The sequence below is a fragment of the Ascaphus truei genome, chromosome 5 (assembly GCF_040206685.1).
Source record: "Ascaphus truei isolate aAscTru1 chromosome 5, aAscTru1.hap1, whole genome shotgun sequence".
NCBI classification, from domain to species: domain Eukaryota; kingdom Metazoa; phylum Chordata; class Amphibia; order Anura; family Ascaphidae; genus Ascaphus; species Ascaphus truei.
This window is the reverse complement of record NC_134487.1, coordinates 292,124,620-292,144,349: the sequence shown is the minus strand read 5'-3', so window position 1 is coordinate 292,144,349 and position 19,730 is coordinate 292,124,620. Positions and strand designations below refer to the sequence as shown.

The following is a 19,730-nucleotide window of genomic DNA, read 5'->3' as shown; positions in this document are numbered from 1 at the left end:
CCAGCCGCATTACTCCACTAACTCCATTCCGATATCTCCATCTCTCCTTCCTTCCCCACTTCTCCGTTCGCATAAACTCCTCTCCTACCTGCGCCCTCTGACACTACACAGCTGCACTACAACACACCCTTACAAGTGCTCCTCACACATCCGCTCTCTGTCCATTCTTCTCCGCCTGTGGATCTCTCTCACTATCCTGGTCCCTGCCTTCTGTCTACATGCTCTCATCCTCGCCTCTCACTCCTCCTGGTGTAAACCTCTCTAACCTCATACCTATACCCAGTCAAGACCCATCTTAAAAACACACCTCTATAACAAAGCATATGGGTATCCCTGCTGGCTCTCACTATACATCAACACTGACCCCTTGTAGACACATTGAACAGAACACCCTCCTACTGTCTCTGTACGTTCTTCCTACTTACCACTTAGATTGTAAGCTCTTCAGGACAGGGACTCCTTTTCGAAACGTCACGTTTATGTGTCTGAAGCGCTTATTCCCATTATGTTATATTATTATGTCTCATGTGATACTCCTGTAAAGTGCAGTGCGTGTAGAATGCGCTACATAAATAAAGATATAAATATAAATAACATAAACGCCTCTCTGCATTTTCTGGGTTTGTTTTTCTCATAAAGCATAAATATTGTATATTTGTTTCTAAAAAATACTCCAAATACAGTGACGAGAAAACATTTGTGAACCCTTTAGAATTAGCACATATTTAAAACCTAAAATGTTATTACAGGGGCGCGCAAACTGGGGGGGTGGGAGGAGGCGGCAGTTATTGAGGTCCCACGCTCCTTCCCCCCCCCCCGGGCATTTAAATTAAATGCCGGGGGACCACGAGAGGCCTCTATAACACACTTCCCTTCCAACTACGCGTCGTCATGGTAACCCGGCACCCAATGGTGCTGCGGGGTCACGTGTGTTATTAGATCTTAATTTAAGTCCTAATAATAGATACATATAACCTCATCAAACAAATGACACAAAAACATGATACGGTTTCGGCATTTATTGATCCACAAACGATTCAACATTCAATATCCTTGTGTGAAAAACAGTATGTGGACCTTTAGATTCAGTACCTGGTGGCGCCCCCTTGAGCAGCAATGACATCTACTAAGCGTTTCCTGCAACTGCTGGTCAGTCTCTCACATCCGTTATTAGGAATTTTGACCCATTCCTCCTTACAGAACTGCTTCAACTCAGTGACATTTGAGGGCTTCCTTGCATGGACAGCTCACTTCAGGTCCTGCCACAACATTTCGATGGGGTTTACGTCCGGATTTTGACAAGGCCATTCTAAAACACGGTATTTCTTCTTCTGAAGCCATTCTTTTGTTGATCTGCTTGTATGTTTAGGATCATTGTCTTGCTGCATGACCCACTCTCACTTCAGCTCACTGACCGACGACGGCCTGACGTTCTCCCCTAGAATCTTCTGATGGCCCCCAAACCATCACATTCCCACCACCATGCTTGATGGTTGGGATGAGGTTCTTATGTTCTAACGCAGTTTTAGTTTTCGCTGAACATAAGGCCAAAAAGTTCTACATTTGACTCGTCTGTTCAGAGAACATTGTTCCAGAAGTCTTGTGGATGATCTATGTGGTGTTTGGCAAACTTCAGATGGCAGCAATGTTCTTTTAAGAGAGCAGCGGTTTCCTCCTGGCTATCCTTCCATGAACACCATTCTTGTTCAGATAGTTGAGTCATGAACACTCACATTAGCCAAGGAGAGAGTGGCCTGCAGATCCTTGGATGTTTCTCTGGGGTTCTCTGTGACTTCCTGGATGATTTGCAGGTTTGTTCTTGGAGATAGTTTTGATGGACGACCGCTCCTGGGTAGAGTGACTCCTTGTGTAACCCTTTTTCTAAACTGATGAGCATCAATAACTACTTTTGAGGTATTCAGAGATTCATTTTGATCGTGGCATGACATGTTTCCACACACCTATATGGTGAAGACCAAACTCACAAAGTTTCTGATCTTTATATATGGTAGGGTCTTCCAAACTCCTACCTGAAGATCTACCTAATTATTTAAAACACCTGATTCTAATTATCCCCTTTAATTTAGCTGATAAAACCAGGGTTTAATTTACTTTTTCACATAGCCTGACTCCTAATTACTCATTGTTTGTCTAATTCATACATCATTTTGTTTCAAAATACATGGAATTGGTTAATATAAACCGTATTGGATATTTAAGAAAAGACTGGTTTGGATTCAAGAAGGTTATCATGGAAAAACTAGGGAATTTCTGTAATTATCACTGCGGTCCACAAACTTTGTCTCGCCACTGAATAATATACATTTTTTAAGTCAAAACAGTGTTACTACTTTAAGCTACTTTGAGCACTGCTTATAACACTAATCTGCATACTCACCCTGTATATTCCAATTACACAGTGGGCTGAGACGGCACAAACCTATATAGATTATTATTGCCTGAATACACTGCTATGAATGATACCCCTGAGAGATGAATATACCTCTATGGCAATCACACCCGCAATCCCTATAATACCCAGGACTAATAAGGATGAATACACCTCTAAACCAGGGGTGCGCTAACTTTTCCCCGTGCGCACCCCTGTCTGCTCTCCCCGGTGCCTCGTGCCTCGCACCCCTACCCCCCCCCCCCACTCGACCCCGGCGTCAAATGACGCACGGGGTCATGTGACGTCACGTTGCCAGGGTAACATGACAGCACATGACCCCGCGCCGTCATTTGACGCCGGGTTACCAGGATGACGTATCGTGGGAAGGAAAGTGTGTTATAGAGGCTGCGCTCTGCCCCCCGGCATTTCATTTAATTGCCCGGAGGGAGAGCGCGGGACCTCTATAACTGCCCCCGCCCCCCAGTTTGCGCACAGCTGCTCTAAACCATTACAAGCAAAAGAGTTGAAAAAAAACACAATGTGACTAATACACTGAACAAAGTGGAGTACACCTCTATGACGGGTAATATCTGTGACTATTATATCAATAAGACTAATGTAATAATAATTGCAATATTATACCGGTACAACTCTAGGACAAATACACGCAGGAAAGATTATTACTCCACGTTTATTATACCCACGAGACCAGACTACACCACCAGGTCTATTGACACCCAGGAGAATAATGAACCTCTATAACCATTTCAGACAGGAGAGCTGAAAACACCTGTCATTTTGATGCAGAATTGTACGGACTACACCTCTATGACTACTATACCCAGGAGAGCCAAATGCACCTCTATGACTGGTATAACCAGGAGAGCTAAAAGCATCTATTAGTCATTGAGGTGTATTCTGCTCTCCTGGGTATAATAGTCATAGAAGCGTATTCAGTATCACTTATTTCCTGGTCTATTTCACTGAATACACCTCTATGTCTATTATTACCGAGGTGAGATGAATACACCTCTATGTCTATTATTACCGAGGTGAGATGAATACACCTCTATGTCTATTATACCGAGGTGAGATGAATACACCTCTGTAACTATAATACCCAGGGCAGATGAGGTATATTCAGTGACCTGGAGAGCAGAAAATAAGTGATGCAGAAAATTATTATACGACTACTATATCCAGGAGAGCAGACTACACCTCTAGCACAAATATACCCAGGACATATGAATACAACTTTGTGACTATTATACCAATGACATATAATACAGCTCTGTGACTATTATACCCAGGACATATAATACAGCTCTGTGACTATTATACCCAGGACAGATGAATATACCTCTATGAATATTATACACAACATATGAATACACCTCTTAGCACAATTATACACAGGACAGATGAATACACCTCTTAGCACAATTATACACAGGACATATGAATACACCTCTATGGCTATTATACACAGGGCAGATGAATACACCTCTAAGACTATTATACCCAGGTCATATGAATACACCTCTATGACTATTATACCCAGGACAGATGAATATACCTCTATGACTATCATACCTCTATGACTATCATACCCCTATGTGTTACCTGTCCTCGGAGCCCCCCTCGGTCCCGAAGACCGGCGCTCCCTTCTCCTCCTCCGCCGCCGGCTCATCGGTTCCAGACCCACGGGTGCCAACGTGACCAACTCTGCCCCTGCCACACAGCACTTCCGGGAACCCGGGCTGACGTCACCGACCCCGCCTCCTTCCGCGAGGAGCACTCTGGGAATTGTAGTTCAAAGCCTGGGTAACTCATCTGCTGGGGATGGACCAGAGGGGCCTGGTCTGGCAGCCAGGGGGTTACAGTTGTTGTGCTGTGCAAATTCACTGGTCTGTATATATGTATATCGACTTTTTGGCTCCCAAGGGAGCCTTTTTTTCCCTTTGGGAACCGAAACATCCAGGAATAAAAAAAAAAATCACATATTTGCAATGATGGAGTGCCCACCGCTTTGATTTATAATACATATAAATGATTAATATGAGGAATTACTGATTAACAAGAAAAGAGGGAGCCTCATAGTGCGAAACCATGTATCAAAGGTATAAATCTCATAGGTAAATATTGCGCTTACAATTTTAACATTAAAACAATCGCTTATTAATCTCAGTTGTCCGAAACCGTTACTGTATGCGCTGAAGCGGAGGCGTCTTCTAGTGTTGCACGTCCCACGCGGAACAAAGGGAAGTGACCTCGAAAGATGGTTTTGTTTCTTCCAAATGCGCTCCGTCCCATCGTCATTCTTCTGTTGATTTACATCCGAAAGGTTTTCTATTCTGTTTGTAGCACCCTGATAAAATCTTGCCCTTGTCCTGCACGTCAGCCGTGGCGAGCTGCAGGCAGTGCCAGGGTTAATCAGTCACCAGGCTGGGCAGGTGAGATCATATCCCCAGCTGTTGCATTAGGCTGAGTCCATGCTGCCTTCGCCCGTGCGGAGGCGTGCGCGTCCGTGATGTCACCCGCGTGAAGCGGGTGCGTTTTTCGGACATGCTAGACGCGCCGTCGGGGGCGGCGCGTGTCAGTGACGTCACGGAGCTGGTGTGCCCTCATTGGGTGAACCGCTCACGTGACCTGCTCGTCGCGCCGAGAAATCAGTTTCAACCGATTCCTCGCGCAACCCCTCTCCCCTTCCTGCCGTCGCCAACGCGGTTTATGGGCGGACACCTCCGCACGGTCTGCGGCAGCGTGGACTTAGCTTTATTGTTGCAACTTTCAGGCACACGCTTGTCTGGGGGACGCTGGAGTCACATGCCAGGATGAGGGGCCTTTGCTACACTTAGATCTGCCCAGTGGCCCCTCCCCAAGTATAAATATGTAGCTCCATCTCATTATAAGGGGAGAGAAGTGGAGACCACAGGGAGAGCTGACCAGGGGGGGGGGGGGGGGGGGGTTGGAGAGACTCAGGGAAACCAGATCCCCAAGAATGTACCCTATTTGCAAGCCTCAGTTCAGACCCAGCAAGGGGGGTCTACAGGTTAGGCTTGACCGATGGTGTAAGGGACAAGTTCTTTTAGTGCAGGGGCCTAATATTACACACCAAAAGGAGTGAATGTTGCGTCGGAGATTGGGGAGGTAACCCCTGCCCATACACAGTCTTCAGAATGAAGAAAGGCTTGTGGGTGTAATTCGTTGATTGCCTGCTGTGAACCCCTGTCTGATGTATGATGGAGAGACGTTGTGCAGCAAATAAAGAGTCTGTTGAAAATGTCCTGGTGCCCTGTTCTACCATTATTTCACTCCTAGCAGCCTTGGCCTGAACCCATGAAGAAAGCACCCCGAGAAAGAAAAGGTAACCCACTGAGCTAACACTTTAACTAAGCAGGAAATCCCTGCCAGCACGCAGAACTAGAATCACATTATCTGTACACTCTATCTCTGCCAGCCGGGTGGGATAGAGGTGTTACATATTCATAAAAAGCCAGCTAAAGACTGTGCAGTCTGCAATCAGATGTATCTTGTTAGGTAGGATATAGTACATTTCATTATTTATTCCATTAAGTCCACCCCATGTCCATTTTCTAATTTGATTCTTCTTGAAGAATGAATTAAGATGTAGAATTTTTTCCATTCTGCAAATTCTACCAATCTTTCCCCCACGTTAATACTTACCAGCGGACGCTTCGTCTTTCTGCTGGGCACCAATTTTTGCATTGAAATCTCCCTAAATGACCTAGAGACGCCAATTTTCTTTGTTAAGTTGGTTGATTTCATGATAGAAGTCTTCCCCTTTATTGTCTTCGACTGAGCCACCTGTGCTGAAGCAGGGATATCCTGAAAACCTGACCTGTTGGTGGCCCTTGAGGACTGGATTGGCCACCCCTGCCCTAGTGTATGCAGTGGGCACAGTGCCATAATGTAGCGGTACTGCGTTTGCCATCAATACACTGTATCCTAGTACCAAATACATTGGTTCGCTTTGGTGCCAAATGGAATGCACCTTTAAAATACACTCAGCTATCAAAATAGCAACTTAGCATTGTTACTAGCTTCCATACAGGCATGTTTAACCCCTTGGGTGCCTCATGACATGGTAGCTGCGTGTCATGGGGTCTGGTACTCCAGTGGACCCTTGACGCAAAAGCGACGTCATATGCTATTTGCTTGTTTATCTAGGGGAGATCGCGATCTGTCTTACGGGCCGTCGGCATTGGCACCGCAACCAGGTGACGCACCCTGCTGCCAGGTTCCCTCCGGCACTCAAAAGGTTAAAGGAAAGTGTCACTTTGTAAAAATTCTTTGAGACACCGGAAGGTTTTTTTCTTTTGATGTTGCAATGTTGCGGTTTGCTAAATGTGCGCTCAACACTTGCCCGCTCGGACTCTTTTGACATGTCAGTATCACCCATAATCCCCGAAATCATAAACCCTCCAACCCTTCTTAGGTATGGTTGCCAGGTGTCCAGTACTGAACCGGACTGTCCTGTATTTGGACACTGTCCAGTAAAAAGTTAGAGGTAATACTAGACATGTATGTGTCCGGTATTACCTCTCTGGACATAGCGACCTGACCGGCTTGGGGGGCCGTGGGATTTCCCCTGAGCAGGGCTGTTGCTAGGGGGCTGGGCAGCTTTCTCCATCCTAATTGGCTGCATTACCCAGCAGCAGCCAATCAGGAGGAGGTGTCAGGAGCCTGGGGGGGGGCCAAGAAGAGGAGGAAACCGCATGGAGCGGAAAGAGGTGTGTGTTTGTGTCGAGCACATCGCTCCTTTCACCACTGTGTCAATGTGTGTGAGAAGCTACCTGGCAACCCTATTCAGAGGCCCAAACAGCACCTCGAAGAAGAAGGGGAGGGCACTTTGCATGTGGAAGGGAGAGCGTGAAAAAGGCGAAATTCCTCTCACATTTTAGGAAAATTATAGAGGTGATGGTACTATAACTTGATTTGTACTTTAAAAGCAATTAATGCGTTTAAAAAAAATAATATTTTTATATATATATATACAGTATATATATATATATATATATATATATATATATATATATATATATATATATTACATTAGACTGAAGCAGGGAGTCTTTCCGAGCTGAACCCCATTCGTTTCAGCTCCAGGGACCCCCTGCTTCCCGTGATACAGACCTCCGGAGGGGTTGCCGGTATCTTGGCAAAGTTTAAAGCCCCCCAGTCACATAGGCCAATAGGAAGCCACACCCGATGACGTCACAACTTCCTATTGGCTCGCAGGGCGCTGGAGCTTTTGAAATGCGGCCATTACATGATCCCTGCTATTCGAGCCGGGGGGCGGCTACCGGAAACTACTACGGACATAAGTATCTCGGGAAGCAGGGGGACGCCGGTCAACTTCCGGTGTTAGAGCACCTACCTCCCTCGCCGTCTCCTGTGCTCCTGCCAGAGCCAAGCCAACGTCTTCCCTCCGCTGACATCGTCTCTACTGCCGCTCCCTGACTCCTGCACCGCCGCCAAGCCTGGTAAGTGAGAGGGGGGAGGGGAGGGGGGGGGGGGCAACTTTTAGGGTGCACCTAGGGCGCATGAAACCCTTGCGCCGGCCTTGCCTAGATTTAATGCTGAAACGTGACTTCTATGGCGCTAGAGTGGTCTGCAATGCATGGCAGTGAAGTGGTTAACAAGCCTTAACTTAACATAGGCCTTTGCCATTTAGTAAGGTGCCCACCCCTGCTGCACCTAACCCCTCGGCCTAGTGATGAACACACTGAACTTTGAAGTAGGATGTGCCGACTCGCAAGCCGCTGCCAGTCACATTAGGCAGCAGAAATGAGCGAAACTTTTGCATGAAATCACGAAGAAAAAAAAGCCGCGGCTGGGTCCGAGATGGCGAGCAATTCACCAAACGTTAGGTCAATGTGCGGCGCAATTTTGCTTACTGTGCTCTAGAATCGCTCAAAGCTGAGACTACTGGGGGGGGGGGGGCGTTGTCTCCCCCGCTGTCTGAATAGCACGGAATAGAATTGGGGGGGGGGGGGGGGGACAGTTGCCATTTGGGACCGTATGTCACATATGTCTATTAGGTAGGTCTCTGTGTTCCTGAGCCTGTGTACCACTAATTGGGCTGTGAGGAGCTTTTTAAGAAAGAAATTAATTGTACTTGTAGAAAAGGTGTAACAAGCCCATGAAAGGAGTTACCCAAGGGGGTTTCTCATGTGTACACAGATGAAAGGTTAGATCCAGGGTGGGCAACTCCAGACTTCAAGGGCCAACAACAGGTCAGGTTTTCAGGATATCCCTGCTTCAGCACAGGTGGCACAATCAGTGGCTCAGTTTAAGACGGCACTACCTGTGCTGAAGCAGGGATATCCTGAAAACCTGACCTGTTGGTGGCCCTTGAGGACTGGAGTTGCCCATCCCTGGATTAGATGGTTGGGAGTTTGCAGTGATACGCAGCGTTGATTTTATATTGCACCACTTTCGAGGGCAGAGCAGCGCCAATTAGTGATTTAAGTTAATGACCCGTGGCATGATTGATTTAAACGAAACTGAAGCGTGTCACTGCCTTCCACACAACTGACACTTATCCACACAGAGTGTATATGCCACAATCCACAGTCACAGTGTACCTCTATAGTGACAACAAGAGCCCCTTTGTGCTAAGAAAGCGCTTTGTGTCACTGTCTGTGCTAAGCAGTGACACAAAACCCAGAGGCGTCCATCCACACTGAATCTCTGCACTGCAACATAGGAGGGGATTATACCTGGGTCTCTCAGGACTGTTCCTATTATTACCAGGGGACAGGATCGCTTCATAGTCTCAAGATAAAAGCCCTGAATAAAATGTGTCTGCGTTTACAGAACGAGGCGGTCACTCTTTAACCCCCGCTTGTAGTTGGCCTGGAAGAGAATTGGGTAGCGAACTCAAGGACGAGTTGAGGTTGTTCATTTTGTCTTTTAAGGCAGGTGCAGGGATTTCCTTATTGCACAATTTTGTTACCGGACTACAACTCCCAGCATGCTCAGCTAGGGGTGACAGAGGCTGCCTCACCTGTCCAGGCAGGTGAGAGGCAGACACAAGAAGGTGTGCGGCAGGTGAACGGATACTATCAGGTAAGAGAAATAGAATAATGGGCAGCGTGTAGAAATCTGAACGGGGCTGAAGCTGGTCTCAGAGGCAGAAATGGAGCGAATCTGCACCTAGTGTGGGGGTAGGGAATCCAGGTCCTAGGAGTAACAAGGTAATCGACAGAAGAAGACAGGAAGACGGCAGGTGTGGGCATAGCAAATCAGGAGAAGAGACCAGGCTAGCTAATACATATATACGTAGTGAATATGCACACTCTATACTGTATATATCATATAGAAAAGCGGCACTCACATACTCAGTGGGCAAACCTGCCCAGGTGCACTGAAAGTAAATAATAATAAAATTTTTAGACATCAGGCACTCTCAGGACCAATAGATATAGAAATAAGGTTTTATTTAAACAGGATCGACGTTCGATTGTGTGTGTGTGTGTGTGTCACTCTCAGGACCAATGGATATAGAAATAAGGTTTTATTTAAACAGGATTGACGTTCGATTGTGTGTGTGTGTGTGTCACTCTCAGGACCAATGGATATAGAAATAAGGTTTTATTTAAACAGGATCGACGTTCGATTGTGTGTGTGTGTCACTCTCAGGACCAATAGATATAGAAATAAGGTTTTATTTAAACAGGATCGACGTTCGATTGTGTGTGTGTGTGTGTGTGTCACTCTCAGGAACAATGGATATAGAAATAAGGTTTTATTTAAACAGGATCGACGTTTCGATCCTCTCAAGGACCTTTCTCAAGATAATCGTATGTCAATCTGCTTAAAACCTTTTTCTATATCAATAGGTCCTGAGAGTGTCTGATTTCTGTGTGTGTGTGTGTGTGTGTGTGTGTGTGTGTGTGTGTGTGTGTGTGTGTGTGTGTGTGTGTGTGTGTGTGTGTGTGTGTGTGTGTGTATAAGTAATCCTTGCTTCATTCATTGTAACATCGCCGGAAGAAGAGATCAGTGTATCTCGAAAGCTCGCACAAATAAAAGCATTTCGTTAGCCACAGAACGGTATCATCTATTTATTTTTTGATTATTGAAGCTCGGCTAACACGGTTGATACCTCTACATGTGTGTGTATATATATATGTATATATATGTATATATATGTATATATATATATATATATATATATATATATACACATGCGCATACTCCATACCGTGTTAGTGTAATCCAGGGAGGGGCAAACTACAGTCATGGGCCACCAACAGGTCAGGTTTTCAGATATCTCTGCTTCCGCACAGGTGATTGAGCCACCTGTGCGGAAGCTGGGATATCCTGAAAACCAGACCTGTTGCTTTCCCTTGAGGACTGGAGTTGGCCGCCCCTGCTGTATACAAATAGTTTTAATAAAAAGATAACATCTCTTCGATATACACTCACAAGGAGACATGCAAAGAGCGCATTAGAGAGTACAACTCGAGAACACGGGACGCCGCACTAATGGGGTAACTGCAATAGCCGAACCCGGGATGAAATATCCCAGGATTTTAAGAAAAGCTGTTTGAATTCCAGGAATCCCCAGAAGAGACGCATTCAGCATTCACAGTGTTTAGACAGCAGCCTGACTCTCCGATATGCACTCACGCTCTGCCAATAATGGGATAATGTCCCTGTGTGTAACCCAATGTGTTAAGTCACAAAAACGTGACTTCTTCATTACATACATACACACATGCATTCATACACACGCATGCATACACACATATATACATACATACACACATGCATACATACACACACGCATACATACATACACACACGCATGCATACACACATGCATACATACATACACACATGCATACATACATACACACATGCATACATACACACATGCATACATACATACATACATACACACACGCATACATACATACAACAGATCCTGCGCTCTTATCAATTGGTCTAAAATATACTAGTGACTTAAGTCTGTGTGACAAAGCATATATATCTGTAAATTCAAATGTAACACCCCTCCCCCCCTCCCCCCCCAGGATGAGGGCCAGGGTGTACAGTAAAAAAGGAGATATTATACTGTCTCTGTCTCTTTAGACAGGTTTGGGACCTGCTCAAAGAGTGTAAATGCTCAGCGGTTTACCCAATTGCATAAACAGGACAGGTCTTCAGGTGCATTTCAGGGCAGTTGGATCCACCTTGGCTCTTGCTGAGCAGTATAATAATAGGACAGGGCACCAGGAACTTTTAACGCCAAGCGCTCTGTGTGCGTGCACACGCACTGACTGGGGCCGCAGCCCTGCAGATGGAACTACTCCCTCCAGCCGTGCAGTGACTTCTCAGCACCTCTTCTAGGGAGCTCCTAACACGGGGATACTGTCCTATGCTGAAATCAATCAAAGTGGTTGGCTGCTATACAGGCTAGGAGAGCCTGGAGACTTCCCTGGAGTCCTCCTAGATCTTACAGGAGCTTCCTCATGTTAAATGGGGCCTGCCTCCAAACTGCAGGAACCCAATTTATATACTTAGTGGCGTGGACAAGAATCTGCCCCAGCATCTGGGCAGAATACGTTACAAACTGGTCACACCACATGCATGTGACCATGTAGCAACTTCTAAAACAACAGGTGACTAACACTGGCCTTCTAAAAAGGCAACATATAATAACTATACTGTGACTAACTTACATGTCAGGGCCTGGTGAGGACTTAACCTCTACACTGCCTGCAGCTACCAGGACTGACATGCAGGGTAAAGGGAAAATCCTAGCAGGGTGCTACACAAATATACAGAGACAACCTCACCGTCGGACTATGAAGTATTTATGAGAATAGGCAACAGATTGAATTTCACAGACTAATTTTCTGATCTATGTTTTACTTGCCTCAAAATCTCCCTGCCAGATCCCAGTTCCTGAGCAAGTTATGCGCTTCCTGAGCGGCAAAGGTCTCTAAACCCCTACAGTTGTCTGTACTACCCCCCGGAGGATGGAGACTCTGCCGGAATTCAGCGCTGCCGATGACGACCCATTTGATTTCCTGTTTAAGATCATTCTGATCGGGGACTCCAACGTGGGCAAAACGTGCGTGGTCCATCGATTCCAGTCCGGGCTCTTCAGTGGCAAGCAGCAGAACACCATCGGGGTGGATTTCACTGTGAGGTCCCTTAACATTGAAGGCAAGAAGGTCAAGGTAAAGTGTTGGTCACACTGGCTACCCCTATTAAATCACACTAATACTAAAAAATATACCCAAGCGCTCTACCTATTTCTACAAAAACCAAGAAGGTGTTGGTACCTAATGTGTTAAAAGTGCACGATTATACATATACCAAGTGTATAATAAACACAATTAAATTGGGTGATGACTCAAAACAATTAGTGAATCCTAAAGTGACTAGTGAGTCTGCTATTAGAATGGCAGCCAACAGGACATACAGCAAATCAATCCATATGATTTGTACAACAGTGCAATAATACAAGAGGACAAACGTCCTCGGCTCAAGAAAGTCAAATAATACCAATCCTGGTTTGTGATACTTGGGCTTTGGTTATAGTGACAGCGACGCGGCAGCGACGTCACGCTGCGGCTGCTGGAAAATCCAAATTGACTTGACTTCCAGCGATCGCGACCAAGCCGTTGTGCTGTCGCTTCTACTATAGGCGCACGTGACGGCGGCAATGCATTTGTTTTGCTGCGACGTCGCGTCACCGCCACTATAAGCGCAGCCTTAGATCAGTCCCAGCAGGGACTCTGTTCACTTGTGTAACTGTATTTGTAACCATGTATTCTTTGTCATCATAACTCTGTGCCCAGGACATACTCGAAAACGAGAGGTAACTCTCAATGTATTACTTCCTGGTAAAACATTTTATAAATAAATAAGGTTAACGTTGATCTCAGAAAAGTTCTCCTTAAGGACTGGAAGTTGGTAATCAGTCCCAATATATACGCTTGTTGATCTCACTTGATTTCTTCAAAAAAAACGTAATTCTGTAGACAAAAAAGAGAAAAAACAAACGATTGCGCAGTAACGTCTATAACAGGGGTCACTGCTCTCCTCCAAATGCCTACTTACAACACGTCAGTAGGTCACCGGCAACGAGTAGTGTCTTTAAGTTCACTACCAGTGCGGTAGCGGTGACGGCATGCATATTTATTCATTTCCTGGGTACTTTCTGATTGGGAGACCGCGTGGGATTCAGGGATCCAGTATGTCCGCCTGATTGAAGTTAAAGACACTACTCCTCGCCCGTGACCTGTTGACTTGTACTGCCTGGCCGGAGCTGGTCGGGACTCTTGTTGCCGCCGGGCATCTCCCCAGCTGCTGGTCTGCCTCCTACACTGTCCCACGCCAGGCCTCTCTGATGCTGGCGTGCGCCGGAAGTGGGCGCCGCAACATCCGGCGCGCTGATGTCACAGAGCAGCCCGGCACGGGACAGTGTCGCGGCTCTTGGAATATTTTGGGCAAATACATTTTTTTATAAAATGCCTCTTCTTCCTTGAACGGTTGCAGAATCCGGACATAGTGCTGCGCAGCATTAATACACGTGACATAATAATATAACACATAATGGGATGTACAAGTAACAATACTGCCCCGAAGAGCTTACAATCTAAGTGGTAAGTAGAGAGAACTTGGAGACAGTAGGAAGGTGTTATGGAAAGTGTGTCTGCAAGACGCTAAAGTCAATGCATGTGATATTTAACGTTTCATCCAACTGAGCTATCCATATGCTTCGTTAAAGGGATGTGTTTAAATTAAATGTCGGGGGATCGCGAAGCCTCTGTAACTATCCGTACCTTGTCTTCGGTAACGCGGCGTCACAGGGTCACGTTGCCATGGCAATGTGACGTCACGTGACCCAGTGACGTAATTTTACCCCGGAGACAAAGTAAGGGTGGGGAGGGGGGGCACGAGCAGGGAGGGAAGCAGGCAAGGGGGCGCAGCGAGAAAAGATTTCGCACCCCTGCTCTAGTGAAGGGTGCTGTTTTCTTGCGTCTTTGATAGAAAATGTTCTCCTTTCCAGTTCAACCCCAGAACCCCAGAATCCCAGGGCCTGTAGGCGCGCAGTCATCCAATTCTGTTAAACTCCCAACCCCTACAGATACTCTTTCCCCCCCCCCTTCTCTAAATATATAGGCTTAATGAGTCAACTGATCACAAGTTTTGTTGGTTAACACGAGAGGCACAGAAGAGCGATGTTGATTGTAATCGGGCGTTCTCATATCTGTGTTAGCTGTTCAGTTTACTCCTATTTGCAGCACAGCAGATGTTCATTGCAAAGGCAGGAAGGAGACGGGAGCGTTAACCCTGTGCATACCTGAGAAAAGAAAGAGATGACCAAAGGGAACAAAGATGACTACAGCAGCAACACTCGCAGTCACCCGGTAGTAACTGCCACGGGTGCTCCGACTTCCACAAGGATCCGACGAGGAAGTTAAAGAGCCGGCACTCCAGGGCAGGGGTGCGCAAACTTCTGTTGCTGCACACCTCTGCCTCCACTCCCCCCGAGCTCGCGCCCCGCCCCCCCCTTACCTTCCTGTCTGCGGCAAAGGATGCCGTGGGGTCATGTCACGTGACCCTGGGACGTCATTTGACGCCGCGTTGCCATGTCAACACGTCATCTGAAGCCGGCAGAACCTCTGTAAGTTCAGTTGCAGAGGCCTCACGCGATCCCCCCGGCATTTAATTTAACTGCCTTGGGGAAGAGCGCGGGGCCTCTACAACTGCTGTGCCCCCCCCCCCCCAGTTTGAGCACCCCAGGGGACCTTTGGTGTAAAGGTTTATTGAGAGATCAATGTTTCAGTTCCTATTTGGACCTTTTGTATTTTGACCAAGGTCCAAATGGGAACCGGAATGTTGATGTCTCAATAAACCTTTACACCGATTGTCTCCTGGAGTGCCGTCTCTTCCCTTTCCTCAAAGTAAGCTCAGAGCAGTGGCATGTTTTAGTACCAGGTTAAGTGATGTTGATTGGCACAATGTGGAATCGAATCCGATAGTCTACATGCTTTTAAATAGCTTTTATTGCAGGTGTAACCCTTTGGGTACCCCAGGAGGTAGTCACTATGTCATGGGGTCAGGTACTCCAAGGGTCTCATGACCTAACAGCTGGGTCAGGGGGGGGGTGGGCAAACTCCAATCCTCAAGGGCCACCCACAGGCCAGGTATTAGGGATATCCCTACTTCAGCACAGGTGGCTCAATCAGTCTCTTAGCCGACCCCCGCTTAAGAGTAAATGTGTTTGAACATAATGACGGAAAATCAGCTCTGATGTCTCGCGCTGTAACATCAAAACCCACCTTAAAACGCACCTTTATAACAAAGTATTTAAATCGTCCTGGATGCGCACTGCTCACTAAACAAAAAAAGTATGTTCTTACACACATTCTAACCAATACACTCCCATCTACTCCTGTTTTAGTCTTCACATGCCGGTTAGATTGCAAGCTCTTCGGGACAGGCACTCCTTTCTCCCAATGTTATATTTGTCAATGTACTTATCCCATCTATATTATTAACATTTTCTGTATTGTCATTTTTATTAACAAAATACAATAAAGTCCTGCTCTGGCTATAAAAATACATGTCCTATTCACCTCATACAGGGCAAATCTCCCAGATTAAGAGGGAGATTTCACAATTTTCTGATAAATGTAGTTTTTCTACTCTCCCCCCCCACCAACCCCCCGGGGGAGAGGCAAAAAGCTTCCTCAGCCCAGCACAAATGAATGGAAGTATTAGGAGATCTCCCGCATACTCCTGCCATTCACTGAGGCTTCCCACTTCGGCCAGTCTGATCCGTCCCTCGTCTCCAAGAGCACAGGTCTCTTTACCTACAAGACGATGAGTGTTCTGCTTGGTTCATACAGGTGCAGGTGTGGGACACAGCCGGCCAGGAGCGGTTCCGTACAATTACTCAGAGCTACTACCGCAGCGCCCATGGGGCCATCATCGCGTACGACATCACCCGGCGGCAGACTTTTGACTCCGTTACTCACTGGATCCACGAAGCAGAGAAATATGGAGCAGCCAACTTGATGCTAATGTTGATCGGTAATGTCTGCTTCATTTCCCCCATTGGCTCAGTCATCCAAGTCTGACGCGCTATTGATAGCTTGAGTCCATGTCACCGTGAGATTTTGATCCATTTGTTGGTTTTCTGACCCGAATATCAGTAGATTCTGCTTGGCCCAAGTCCTGTTGCTGTAGAGAATGAAGATGGGAAAATTAGGACTGGTCTAGATGACGTGCAGTTTGAATGTTAATACTGGTGATGCTACTGGGTGGTAATTAAAGTGCTTATGATTACAGAAGTGTGAATATCACAGTCCCGTTCGCAAACCTTTTAACCACCCTCACCGGATTGATTGTTTTGCTTACACATTTGCAGAAACTCCTCCATAGGCATAACATTTTCTCCTATTTCTGCAACTCTAGCCAAAATTCTGTAAAAATGCTGTGTAGAGAATGTTGCACTATGCCAAATTCTAATGAATTTAAAGAGGACAGCAATTTTCCCCATGAATTTGTAATGCATAATAAGTTCACGCCTGGACAAATATTTGAGAATATTGACTATTTAGCAAGTTTTGGACTTGAGCTGCTCATGAAAATGGTATATTTTGTGAACTAATGCAAACGTTTTGCATATCTGTATTTATGCCCCCACACCCTACAATTTCACAATTAAGGAGTAAAAAACTATTTATCTCTATCTCTATAACTATATCTCTATCTATCTATATCTAATCTATCTATATCTATATCCCTAAAAAAAACCTCAATCACCTATTTAACACGATTTCTTGGTTCAGTTTGGTCCAATGATGGAGAGCATTCAAAAAGAAAGGGAAGGTGGAAGAAACTCTAAAAGAATAAAACAGCCTGGAAACCAGTGTGTGTAAAATATATATATATATATATATATATATATATATATATATATGATAAAAAAATACATGCCAAAATAAGAAACAAAAGTAAAAGAGGATAAACCCATTGGCGAATACCCAATTTCATAAGGAATTGTCAGACCTGCTGGCCCTTTTATACCTTTTTTTTGCTTATTTTAGCATGTAAAAATTGTGTTGCTTTGTGTATTTTTTTGTATATTTACTTTTTCTAAATACATGTAGGCAAAAAAATAAATGTATATATCAGTGTGCAGGTTCTTTATTCTTTAATATAACAAGAAAACAGAGAAACTTTCCCCACTGTTGCCTCTGAATATAGAATAGTGTAAAGAGATGGAAGCAGGGTACGTCTAGGAGGACCTATTAGAATATGTTTGTAAGCTTGTGAAGAGACTAGCTCCATACCAGAGAGGTCCGCTCGGGAGCACACCGGGCTAGAATACAGGTGGTCCTCGGTATCCGACGGCCCGCTTTCCGTGGAACGACTTATGCGACGCCGCATAATGCCATCCGCTGGACGCATTATCCATCGTCTGAACCGTTTATCCGCTACTCACCGATTAACATAGACGCGCAATCCGACGGTCCGTGTTTCTGGTGGTTTTTGGGATGTATTCCAGCGGATAAGCGAGGACCAACTGTAGCTGAATATTTAGACCAATAAAGGTCACCCGCTATCCTAGCCAGGTGTGCTTTCACGTGGACCTCTCTGATTTGGGGCTAGCCTCTTCCGGATATCCTATATTTCTTTAGGAGTTATTTCCCCCAATCTCGTTCTTTTTGTACTTTGTTCTTGTGGTTTTATGGGGAGGAATTTTGCAAATGATGGCAAGTATTTTAATTATAGATATACCTTTTTGAGTGCACCACCAACTACTTTTACCAATGGAGGAATGCACCATTAAGTTATACAAGATAACTACATGTTCATGAAAGCTGCGGTCTCGCCATGTTATTTAGAAACATTCCCTTTGGAAGGAACAGGCTAACCCGCCCTCTCTTTCTCTGTTTGAAGGGAATAAGTCAGACCTGCTCGAGAAGCGCCAGATCTTGTTTGAAGAAGCCTGTACGCTGGCAGAAAATCACGGGCTACTGGCAGTCCTGGAGACCTCGGCTAAAGAGTCCCGTAACGTCAACGAGGTCTTCCTTCTGATGGCAAAGGAGCTCATAGCACGCAACACCCTCCACTTTCACCAGGAGAGTCCTCGGAACAGCTTCATGCTGGAATCCCGACCCATTGTTGCAGCTCAGGAGACAAAGAACTGTCCGTGTTGAGTTATCAAAAAAGTCACACGGTAATATGATGTGGTGACCAGTTTTACAGTGCCAGCTGTTTGTGTCCACTGTGTTTACCAACCATTTATCTTAAAGGGAGTCCAGGCTTGTCCTGTCTTATTCGCTTGGATCAGGTGTTTCTTCATGATGAGCAATATTCACCTCTAGGCTTTCCATAGAGTCTCGAGTACAACTTTTTCATTGCAGTACAATTTTTTTAGTTTTTTCCCCCCCACAGAAACCACAATTCCGTTGTCCTTGGACTTTGCCTTCCGTGGAACCTCTTCTGGTTTAGAAGACAAACTGTGGTCAATGTTTTTCAATTTTAAGCAGGCAAAATGCATGGACTAGATGGGCAAATCAGCCAGTTTCCAATTTGCAAAACGTCAACCCAAAGGGAAAGGTACAATGCCACTGGACACAAGCCTTGAAAACAAATAGGAGATTGTACAGCGTTGGAGAAAAGCCGTGGGGAACAGGTCCTCATCCGTTTGTGTGTGCTGATGCTACTAGCTGGATTTTCAGAACAATTGCCAACCAATTTCTTTTCCGACTGTACTCTTCTTTAAATGTGGTTCTTTTTTTTTTTTTTTTTTTTTTTTTACCAAGAGCAATCCCCACTCCTTTCATGTACAAGGTAGTGATTCCTGTATTTCTTTAAAGTTGCTACACTCCAAGGGGGTTGGCACACCAGAATGCCCCAAAACCTTTGTGTAAAAACAAAAAACAAAAAAAGAGAACTGGGTTCCATCCTCAAACCCAATGAGCAAGCTTGGAATAAAAGTCAGTTTTAATTTTCTAACAAATCTACTTTTGCGCCCCATTGTCTATTTTATTTTTTTATATAGAACTTGTATTTTATTGAAGATTTACATGTTAACTACAATACAGTTGTGCAATAAAAAAATAACTAGCTGTACGCAGCGTAACCTATTAATGAAACATTACTCTTTGTTTTCACCCCTCCCTGTAATGCCTTGCCGTCTCTTGTCACCTCTTCCCCACCTTACACTCTCCTCTATCATGCCCTGCTCCTCTTTGCACTCTGCTCCCCTCCTTGCTGTCTCTCTGAATCCTCCCCTAATCATGCCATGCTCGTCTTTGCACTCTCTCCTCCC

The 19,730-nt window shown here is 45.5% G+C and overlaps 2 protein-coding genes across 3 annotated transcripts in view; one reads left to right on the top strand and one right to left on the bottom strand.

The window, feature by feature from the left end:
* The window catches only part of SLC37A3 (solute carrier family 37 member 3), a 32,887-nt gene extending 28,735 nt beyond the window's left edge, over positions 1 to 4,152 (bottom strand). For both annotated transcript variants that reach the window (XM_075602666.1, XM_075602665.1), the window contains exon 1: positions 4,016 to 4,152. The gene's annotated coding sequence lies outside the window, so the exon portion shown is untranslated. The remainder of the gene's footprint in view (positions 1 to 4,015) is intronic.
* Positions 4,153 to 9,407: 5,255 nt separating this feature from the next.
* On the top strand, positions 9,408 to 19,213 carry RAB19 (RAB19, member RAS oncogene family). The gene is made up of 4 exons (XM_075602664.1): positions 9,408 to 9,487; positions 12,322 to 12,609; positions 16,294 to 16,477; positions 18,353 to 19,213. The coding sequence occupies exons 2-4, from the start codon at positions 12,406 to 12,408 to the stop codon at positions 18,610 to 18,612; spliced, it is 648 nt and encodes a 215-aa protein (XP_075458779.1). The 5' UTR covers positions 9,408 to 9,487; positions 12,322 to 12,405; the 3' UTR covers positions 18,613 to 19,213.
* Positions 19,214 to 19,730: the final 517 nt, after the last annotated feature.